The 10334-nt window shown below is 40.4% G+C and overlaps 1 protein-coding gene across 1 annotated transcript; it reads left to right on the top strand.

Annotated features, from left to right (window-relative positions):
- Positions 1–4092: 4092 nt before the first annotated feature.
- LOC115684615 (serine carboxypeptidase-like 42) lies at positions 4093–7652 on the top strand. The gene is made up of 10 exons (XM_056308971.1): positions 4093–4459; positions 5053–5160; positions 5245–5337; positions 5501–5593; positions 5978–6063; positions 6171–6449; positions 6548–6681; positions 6763–6855; positions 6940–7057; positions 7367–7652. Exons 1-10 carry the CDS (start codon positions 4219–4221, stop codon positions 7532–7534), a joined length of 1413 nt encoding a protein of 470 aa, XP_056164946.1. The 5' UTR covers positions 4093–4218; the 3' UTR covers positions 7535–7652.
- Positions 7653–10334: the final 2682 nt, after the last annotated feature.

Here is a 10334-nt window from a genome sequence, read left to right as displayed (position 1 = left end):
TATGTGTGTGTGTGTGGCTAATCTCACTCTTTAGGTCCTGTGTTACTCAGCCAAAGTTCAAAGATAACTCATAATGCTTGTACTTTGTAAGAATACGCCCGTTCAAATCTCTCTTCTTCTCCTTTCAATAATTATCATGCAAATCCACAACTTGTCATGTTCAAGCACTTAAATTCTAAGACGTGAACTTCATACATTTAAGTCTTAAAACTTGTATCTTACATACACTTAAGTTCTTCCAATGATACGTGGCTCTTTTATTATATGTGGGCGTTAGGGTTGTGAAGGAGCTCTAACACACAAGCCAAAAACGGAAGGAAAGAGACGAGTTGCAGAGAATTTGAAAAGAGAGACAGGGGAAAAGAATGCAAGTGGGTTGGAGAGAGAGATGATAGAAAAGGGATTGAAGAGTACTTTGGTTACTCCGCAATTAAAAGGGCGTTTTTAGCTTTATTAGGGGGGAATAGCTTCATCCATTTTTATAAACTATGAAAATATGACGAGGTGAGTTATACGCAATAACATCATTATCTACAGGTATTTGCCTTTTTTTTTTTTGCGAGAACAAAAGCCGGAAAAAGGTAATCAAAATATCCATCGTTATCTATCAAATGATGGTGGAAAAATTGCAAAAAAAGTCCTGAAATTATTGTAATTGTGTTAATTTAGTCCTAAGCCCTTATTTTTATTTCTACCAATTCAGTCCTAAATCTTTTGCGTTTGTGCTAATTCAGTTCATCCGGCTGACACTGACGTGGACAATTTTTAATAATATTTTATTTTTTCGAAATTTAGTTTTTAATTTTTTTTCTTTTTCCTTTTTCCCCTCGCCGGCCACTAGGTGAGGCCAGCTCGCTATGGCCTCGCTCGCGATCCCCAGGCCTTGCTCCCAGACTGCTCTGTTTGTGTGGCTCTTGAAGGTCAGTACAATTTCTCTCGCAGTCTAGGCGCGAGGCCTAGGGGCTATGGGTGAGGCGGCTTCGCCTAGATCTGGGCAAGGCTAGCCTGGCCATGGCCTCGATGGCCGTGGGCGAGGCTGCACCCGTAGCCGCACGAAGCCATAGCAAGACTAGCCTCGACGGTCACTATGGGGAAAAAAAGGAAGAAAAGAAAAAGAAAAATTGAAAAAAATAATATATCATAAAAAATTATCCACGTCAGTGTCAGCCGGCGCCTACATCAGCACCGGCCGGTCAAAATCGATCGAATGGGCTGAATTTGTATAAATACAAAAAATTTATAATTGAATTGGCTAAAAAAGAATTTAGAACTACCCACCCATGGGTAGCTCAATTGGTTAGGGCGTACTTGGGATTGTGTGGTTAGGCGCATTGGTCTCAGGTTTGATTCTCCAGCTGAGTACTTATGATTTAAGTGAGGGGCGTGGCGGTGGGTTCTTTATCTTAGTCTCCCCGTGGAATAGTCGAGGTGCTTGTATGGTGGCCGGATACCTCGATTATAAAAGAAAAAAAAAATTTTACAAACTGAATTGTCATAATTGCCGTAAGTTTAGTCTTGACAAATTTCTTCGATCATGATTGATTGCCGATGGTGAGCGATTTGCGCATATATGAAAGGGGAGATGACTCATGTCAACATCCACGCGTGGGCACCGACATCTTTTGGAATAAATGGGGTGGGAGCCAAATTGAAAACCCCTCCCTCCCACTTTTGTAAATCCCTATCGCATGTCCGAAAACACACCCTCTCCCGTGCAAAGACAGAGCAAAGAGCAAAACGCCACCACAATGTTACGAATTGAATTAGTCAAAGATGCTTTTCGCAACCAAACCGTGTTAAGACTTTTGGATCTTTGTGTGTTGTTTCCCCCTTGCTAATTACAAGCGCTAAATCGAAAGAAACATGGGGGGGACATCGAGCCGGCCGCTCCTTTGTCTGCTTGCTGTACATGGTGAAAAAAATTCCTTGTATGGACCGAATGCGTACACGATGCCACCGTGACAATGGGTTGGTTTAGATAATTCCATGTGTATAGTCAAATTATCGCGATGGATTCGATGTTCCTGATCCGTGTAATGACTTGTTCGGGAAAATGACATAAACGGCCCATAAACTCTAACTCGACATGCAATGTAATCACTAAACTTTTAATTTATTCAATGTGGTCACTAAATTTTAGCCCAATGTGCAATGTCGTCATCGGATTTTTAATTTATTCGATGTGGTCTTTGAAATTTTGATACATGTTCAACATAATCCCTCAATTATATGAAAATGTTCAATATTATTTATGAATTTGAATAAATTAATGTAATTCACGGACCAGATTGAATATAATAATTTGAATAAATTAAAAGTTTAGAGATGATATTACATATTAAACTAAATTTAGGAACGATATTAAATAAATTAAAAGTTTAGCGACGACACCGCGTGTTTAACCAAGATGAGGTATCATTTGTATGGTTGTCTCCCGTTGAATCCAATAGGGTTTGATTGAAGAGTACCGTCCGCACTTCGAAAGATGCGAATGATGTGGACATGCTTGTCCCAGTATTATATGATCCAATAAAGCGGCTGGGCAGCACGCCTCCAGATAAGAAAAAGAAGGCTCCTTCGTTTTTATCTTCTTCTTTTCTTGTTTCTTTGACCTATTGACCGTCGCTGTTCACTTCATTTTTTTTTTTAAATTCATTACAGCTTTTGATATCACTACAGCCAAGCGAAACGGAATTAAATTATAAAGGTTAATAAATTAATAATTTTTTATATCTCACGGGCTATACTAGACAAACGGGATCTGCTATTTAATTTCAAAATGCTCCTTTTTTCTTTCCTTTTTGGATATACAAGGTACCCAAATATTCCAGCTTGGCTTGAATCTCGTGCATGCAAATCGCGTCGTTGATGCGTATTAAGTTTAGGCTCTCTACCTCTCATGTACTTTGATTTAAATACGAGATCCGACACATCCAAATCAAACATTTTACCGCTCACCCAGTTCTTTTAGAGTTAATCGTAAGCTAATTAATTATACTCCGATGGCAATGAAATGTATATTCACGACGCGTGCAAATTGTTGGAAATTTGACTTGTTAAGTGTATAGATGAAATTCAATATGGATCTATGCCATCTGCGAAGCGATTATTCAAAATCTTCATCCTTGGAATTATAGATGTACTTCAATTTTCAGTGGAAAGAAACAGTCATGAGCCATGTTCGTCATTACGTGATAAAGCAATTACTAAACTCTCGCAATTTATTCATCAATTTACTTTTATGATGCGCTCGTTAAGTCATTATCTGGGCTTAATCTATAAAAAAAAAAAGCGCTCCTTCGAATACTTATCAAGTAAACAATTAAGATAAAGTCTCCATATACTAACCACAGTTTGAAATGGGATATCAAAATATTTTTGAAAAGAGGGGGATTTGGATGAATTCCACTGTTTCATAAAAATAGGAGATTCGAGATGGAGACAAGAGAAGGGTGTGGGTTTAGCCATATGGAAAAGCAGACATCTGATCTGAGTTTTGAAAATTCGTTTTTGTGTGGTGGAGCACCATCGCATAGAAGCAAGTGGGATCTGAAACAACATGAATCCAAGCGTGCTGCTTCCAACGTCTCTCCCTCACTCCCTCACTCCCCAGCATAGATTGGAGGAAGGGCCCCACACGTATGACCCTTCCTGCTTTAAGGGGTGAAGCTGTGAAAAACCCATATATTGCTCCCCTAGGAGAAGCCTGCAAAGTCTGCAACTTCCCCCAACGTCTCTCTTCCTGCGAGCCTGTCCATATATACACTTAAAAATCCGATCTTTATGATATGGGTGTGTGTACAAAGCTTTTGGGTTAAAGCCACCCAGGATTCACGTGCTGCTTTGTAACAGAATTTATCTCATGTGTTTAAAGCTCTGCTGAGAGAGATACAGAGATACCGGCATCGACATCATCATTCTTCACTCTCTCTCTCTCTCTCTGTCTCTCTCTCCACCTCCCCTCCACCCCACCTGACCCTCCTGTTTTTCTTTTTCCTTTTTAATGCTGAATTTGCTTCTGTGAGTGAGTGTGCGATTCTCTTATTTATATATATATATATATATATATATATATAGAGAGAGAGAGAGAGAGAGAGAGAGAGAGAGAGAGAGAGAGAGAGAGAGAGAAGAAGCAAGAATTGGATAAGGGGTTGGTTAGTCTGTCGAGACGAGAGAGAGGGAATATTAGGAGTGGTCGTGAATCTTGGTGAGAGAGGAATGGCGGGTAGAGAGTGGGCGTGTTGGTTGCTGATTGTTTTGGGGTGTGTTTGGTTGGTGGTGGAAGGATATCCAGCACAAGATCTGGTTGTGAATTTGCCCGGTCAGCCCGAGGTTGGGTTCAAGCAATTCGCTGGTTATGTTGACGTGGATGTGAAGAACGGGAGGAGCTTGTTTTACTACTTTGTTGAGGCTGACAAGGACCCTGAGAACAAGCCCCTCACTCTCTGGCTCAATGGAGGTTGTTTGGTCTTCTTTTTTGCTTTTGGCTGTTTCTGTTCTTGCTGTTTTGTGTTCCTGATTTTTTTCTCTGGAATTTTCGTCATTCAGCGAATCTGTACTGTATGTTCGAGCTGTTAAAAAGTGTATCTCCAGTATGTATTGAGCCTTTTTAGTTTTCGCTTTGCGGAGATTCTTGTTTTATTTGCTTGTCTTCTGATGTTATTTCTGTGATTTTTGTATGTTCGCCACTGCATGAATCTATTTTTCTCTTACCTTTTACTGTTGAAAGTATTAGCTTGTTATGCTGTTCATTATCATCCATTCTCATTCAATACTACCAGAGATTCAAATTGTTTTTCTTTCGCCAAGTTAAAACTAGAGTTGCCCATTCCCAAAAAAAGAAGAGAATTGCCAGAATTTCATATTCTACAACTTGAGGAAGAAGCGGCAAGAACTCATATTTTCACGTCTCCTGTAGATGTGCAATTCCAGGAGTCCATATTGCTGCAAAATTTAGATTTTCATCTGAAGAGAACCGTGTTCTGATCTTTTTGCAATTGAATGAATTGTGAATTGTTAACATACGCTGACTAATTCCGAGTGGATGATCAGGCCCGGGATGTTCGTCTATCGGTGGTGGAGCATTCACGGAGTTGGGGCCATTTTATCCGAGAGGAGATGGCCGAGGCCTTCGAAGAAATTCAATGTCATGGAATAGAGGTAGGGTTCAAAATATGACCCCACCCGCTGTTAATTCAACCTGAGCCGTTCAGGATTTCGCTAATTCTGAACTTTTGTCGGTAGCTTCAAACCTCCTCTTTGTTGAATCTCCTGCTGGAGTGGGATGGTCATACTCAAACACAACCTCAGACTATAATTGTGGAGATGATTCCAGCGGTATGATTGTACTGGGTCTCCTGTACTAGGCTTCTCATTTCGATTTTGCAGATGTAAAGTACATGGCGGAATTGTCAATGTACCTTTTGCTTTTATACCAGTGGAACTTTGGATGTCTTCTCTGAATATATTAACCTGAATTTGCTCTTTTTCTGCCTCACAGCTAAGGATTTGCACACATTCTTCTTGAAATGGTTTGAGAAGTTTCCAACGTACAAGTCCAGAGAGTTGTTTCTCACTGGAGAAAGCTATGCAGGTGAGGGAGATAAAGGCATCGCTTTAATTAGCCTATGATATCTCCACAGTATATTATTTTTAGCAAAAAATGCCACTTCTGTAGTTATGGTAATAGTTCACATCTTAATTTGGAACAGTTTTGCAACCGAACTTTCATTTGTTAAACGAATGGGGAATGTTTCTGTTTCTTATATCTTCGGAACTTTCTTTTCATTTAAGTTACTTTTGCCACTTCAAAAACGAGATTGAAGCAGAAGAAAAGTAGTCACCAAAGAAGATATCGTACCAATCAAAATTTTTCCCATGGGTTTAGCTCTGTTTCACCTGCACTGTAGAGGATGCTCATTTTGGCTATTCTGACATGCCCTTTTGACCTTATTCCCAATCCTTATTCTTTCCACAGGGCATTACATACCGCAGTTGGCTGTTGCTCTGCTGGACCATAATGCACACTCAACTGGTTTCAAGTTCAATCTTAAAGGAATTGCAGTAAGAAAACTATCATTTGGCATTGCTTCTTCACCAAGATCTTTCTTCTTAATCCTTTCACTTCAAGAATGTCATCTGACATTCAACTTGGCTCTTCTCTCACCTAGATAGGAAATCCACTTCTCAAACTCGATAGAGATGTCCCAGCAACATATGAATTTTTCTGGTCCCATGGAATGATCTCCGATGAACTTGGCCTTACCATTATGAATGAGTGTGATTTTGATGACTATGTCTTTGCAAGTCCTCACAACGTAACTCACACTTGCAACGAGGCCTTGGGTAAAGCAAATGCCATCGTCGGTGAGTACATAAATAATTACGATGTCATCCTCGACATGTGTTACCCATCGATAGTGGAACAAGAACTTCGGCTGCGAAAAATGGTACATACTTTTTTCTCTTGCTCCACTTTCCTTGCTTAAAAAAAACAAAACTAAAAACTCCTTTCTTCGAAATTTGCAACATTCTGTTTTTGTTGCAGGCCACCAAGTTAAGTATGGGGGTTGATGTATGTATGACCTATGAGCGTCGTTTCTACCTCAACCTACCCGAGGTCCAGAAGGCGCTTCATGCAAATCGGACTAATTTACCTTATTCATGGTCGATGTGCAGTGGGTAGGTTCCTGCTAAATGCAAGGAATTATGTAAATGATTTCTGCCTCAAACTTTCTTCTCATAATATTGTTCTCTGGCCAGTGTTGTGAATTATAGCGACACAGATGGCAACATCAACATGCTTCCATTACTCAAGCGGATAGTTCAGAACAAGATCCCCGTCTGGATTTTCAGGTAGACTTCTCAGAATCACTCGAAAGCTAATAAGAACTCTCACTGTCCTATAGCGTGATAACTGAACTTGCACCCAAATTGCAGTGGTGACCAGGACTCTGTCGTGCCACTGCTTGGATCACGGACACTTATCCGCGAGCTAGCTCATGATCTGAATTTCAAGGTTACAGTTCCATATGGAGCTTGGTTTCACAAAGGCCAGGTATACTCTGCCCCAAGCAAATTCCTCAATTCCTTGGGATTATCCCATCAATTTGCTGAAAGGGATTTTAAATAGTATCCCCGGCACACCAGTTAAGATACGAAAGAAATAGAAATCATGTATACCAAAAACTAAACACCATAACGAACTTTGAAACTTGAATAAGTACCATGCTGAAATGTATTACAGAATCAGAGTATTCATCCGAACAACATTGTTTAGATGAGTCTTGACTGGTGCACAAGACGCTCGACTTATGATCTTCCATATCAATGACTTGCTCTTTCTGTTTAATTGTGTTGAATATAGGTGGGAGGTTGGGCGACGGAGTATGGGAATTTATTGACGTTTGCTACTGTCAGAGGTGCTGCACATATGGTGCCTTACGCACAGCCATCGAGAGCTTTGCATCTGTTCAGCTCGTTCGTGCGTGGCCGGAGATTGCCAAACGCAACACACACTTCCATTGACGATTAAACTTTATAATAGCAGTTTCTGATGTTGGTGTCTCAAAAGACATTTTTTGCAACTTGCTTTGCACAGTGACAATAAGCAGAAATAGAAAAGAAAAAAGGGCGTTTCTTTGTTTTGATTATTTCCTTTGTCGCAACGACAGACGCAGAATATTAGATCGGCGGCGGTTTTCGAAACAAACATGAGCAAGAAAGAGCCCGACTTTGCCTTCACCATGCAAAGCCACGACCACATCTCTATCGGGCCGAACGGCGATGTTGAAACGCATGATGCTTGACACAAAATAACTAAAAATCGAAGCAGAATTAGAGGCGATTCGGTATGGTTCGTGTTGATGAAATCTGGATTAATTGATATTCGCATGTTGCAAAGTTCTACAATATGGAATCTATGTCAAGTGGTACACACCGCAACAAGCTCAGTGCTCGATGGCTTTCAGTTCGTTTTGAAGTATTCCTCAAGTTACCCAACATCCTCAATTTCATCGGCGTGCTGTCTGTTTGGTCCCCGTCTCATGCAAAGGGAGATGCTTCAAATCTAATTGCCAATGATTCACATTTTATATGTAGACTTTCCTCATAAAGCATTTCAACTGCATGCTGAATATATTAAATAACAATTTAGCTTAGGAAAGAAGCCTAAATGATTATAAGATGAGGGACATTTACATTTAAGGGATAAGTGCACTACAAGTCCTAAAACTTGTCATAAAAGTGCGTTTGAGTCCTAAAACTTGCAAAAAGTTCATTTGAGTCCTAAAACTTGTCAAAATGGTTTATTTGAGTCCTAAAGTTAACACCGTTAGATTTACTAACGGAAAATGCTGACGTGGCGACGTGTCATTTTTAATTATTTTTCTTGAGACACGTGGCGCCACGTCAGCAAAATAAAAAATAAAAATAGAAAAAGATGAAAAGAAACCAAAAAAGGAAAAAAAAAAAAAAAAGAACGGCGGTGGCCAAGCCGGCGGCCGGGAAGGACCGGCGGAGGTCGCCGGGCCTTCCCGAAGCCCGGCGACCCTCGCCGGCCCGGGGCAAGGGCCGGCGACCCTCGCTCGGATCTGGGGTGAAGGTCGCGCCCTCCCCGGATCGAGGGTCGCCGGCCCTCGCCGGACTCGCTCGGGGCCGCGAGGTCGCTGGGCCTTCCCGAAGCCCGGCGACCTCCGCCGGCCCTGAGCGAGTCCGGCGAGGGCCGGCGACCCTCGATCAGGGAGGGTCGCCGGCCCTCGCCGGGGCGGCGTGGGTCGCCGGGCTTCGGGAAGGCCCGGGCGACTGCGCGGTCCTTCCCTGGCCGCCGGGCTTCGGCCACCGCCGGTTTCTTCTTTTTTTTTTTTGTTTTGTTTTGTTTTTTTTTCAGCTTTTTCTATTTTTATTTTTATTTTTGCTGACGTGGCGCCACGTGTCTCAAGAAAAATAATTAAAAATGACATGTCAGCGCCACGTCAGCATTTTCCGTTAGTAAATCTAACGGTGTTAACTTTAGGACTCAAATGAACCATTTTGACAAGTTTTAGGACTCAAATGAACTTTTGCAAGTTTTAGGACTCAAACGCACTTTTGTGACAAGTTTTAGGACTTGTAGTGCACTTATCCCTACATTTAATTTTGAAAAGTAAGATTCAAATGAGTGTTAGACATTTTAAAAGGACTGAAGACTCGATTATACATGGACGAACAAAATTCATGCATAATCAAGACCTAATGCGGAAACGTAAAAATTCTTTGCTAACCTCCAGGCATTGATGAAGTTCGATTGATAACCTGAATCGTCGAGCGTTTAACGGTTAGTGAATAGATATCTCTAACCAATTACCCTCTCAAACGTGATGGTGTGTTTTCTGATTAAAGAGAGAGGGTTTGGCGTAGAAAACCTTTTGTATCCATTCACACCCCTTCGTACGACTTCTTCCATTAGGAAGTCGTGCTTTTTTGGCAGTCACAAAATGTTAATGAAATTAACAAAATGTGGGAATAAAAAACCCAATGTAGGATCACATTAACGATATTATAACAATGAGAGCAATTCTTTCTTGATTATTTCAAATTACAACTTTATCCATTTGTTCAATCGAATTTCTGGAATGGGCAATTCATGAAACTTTTGGACCAAGGTTTAGGGTTGAAATCCTTGTTTAGTTTACTATTATATAGAATAGATACTAGATAGATGAGATTAATTATCTTCGATTTATTTAACATTTTAAATATGGAAATTCTTTATGTTTGATATACTTCTATCTTTACAAAAGATAAAGGGATAAGTGCATTGGAAGTCTTAAAACCTGCCAAGAAGGTGCAATTGAGTCTTAAATCTTACAAAAAGTGTAATTTAGTCCTAAAACTTATTAAATTTGTGCAACCGAGTCCTTCTGTTAACTCTGCCAACTTGGCTAACGGAAAATGCTGACGTGACTTTTTTTTTTAAATATATTTTATCCCTCCCATGTGGCGATAACGAGGCTAGAATAAATTGATAGCACCTGCCAAAATTCGATGTCTAAATTATTTTCTTATTTTGCTCATATTATTGTTTGATCGCTTGCTTTTGCTTTTATATTGTATGGATACTAAAAAGATGATAGCACCATTCAGCAGCCATAATAGATTAACAGCACCAGCCAAAAATTAATTATAAAAAGGTAGAGGATTATAAGGAAGAAAAAATTAAATCAACAACGAAACTTGCAAGTCACACTTGCATTTTTATGGAGGACGAGGTCGATTACCCTGGAATTTCATCGCAAGAAATAAAATCGTTCGACAACAATCATTAGACATTCTTGTGGAAAGCCGGGAAATAAAGA

This window comes from Syzygium oleosum, unplaced genomic scaffold, assembly GCF_021117445.2.
Source record: "Syzygium oleosum isolate NSW1041296 unplaced genomic scaffold, Sole_v2.1 Sole_v2.02, whole genome shotgun sequence".
Taxonomy (NCBI): Eukaryota; Viridiplantae; Streptophyta; class Magnoliopsida; order Myrtales; family Myrtaceae; genus Syzygium; species Syzygium oleosum.
The sequence above is the reverse complement of the archived record's forward strand: the minus strand, read 5'-3'. Positions and strand labels throughout refer to the sequence as shown.

Coding starts and splice junctions, on each gene's coding strand:
- LOC115684615 (XM_056308971.1), top strand. CDS start 4,219: ATGGCGGGTAGAGAGTGGGCGTGTTGGTTGCTGATTGTTTTGGGGTGT. Junction 6,450..6,547: donor AACTTCGGCTGCGAAAAATG/GTACATACTTTT, acceptor TTTTTGTTGCAG/GCCACCAAGTTAAGTATGGG. Junction 6,682..6,762: donor TCATGGTCGATGTGCAGTGG/GTAGGTTCCTGC, acceptor TTCTCTGGCCAG/TGTTGTGAATTATAGCGACA.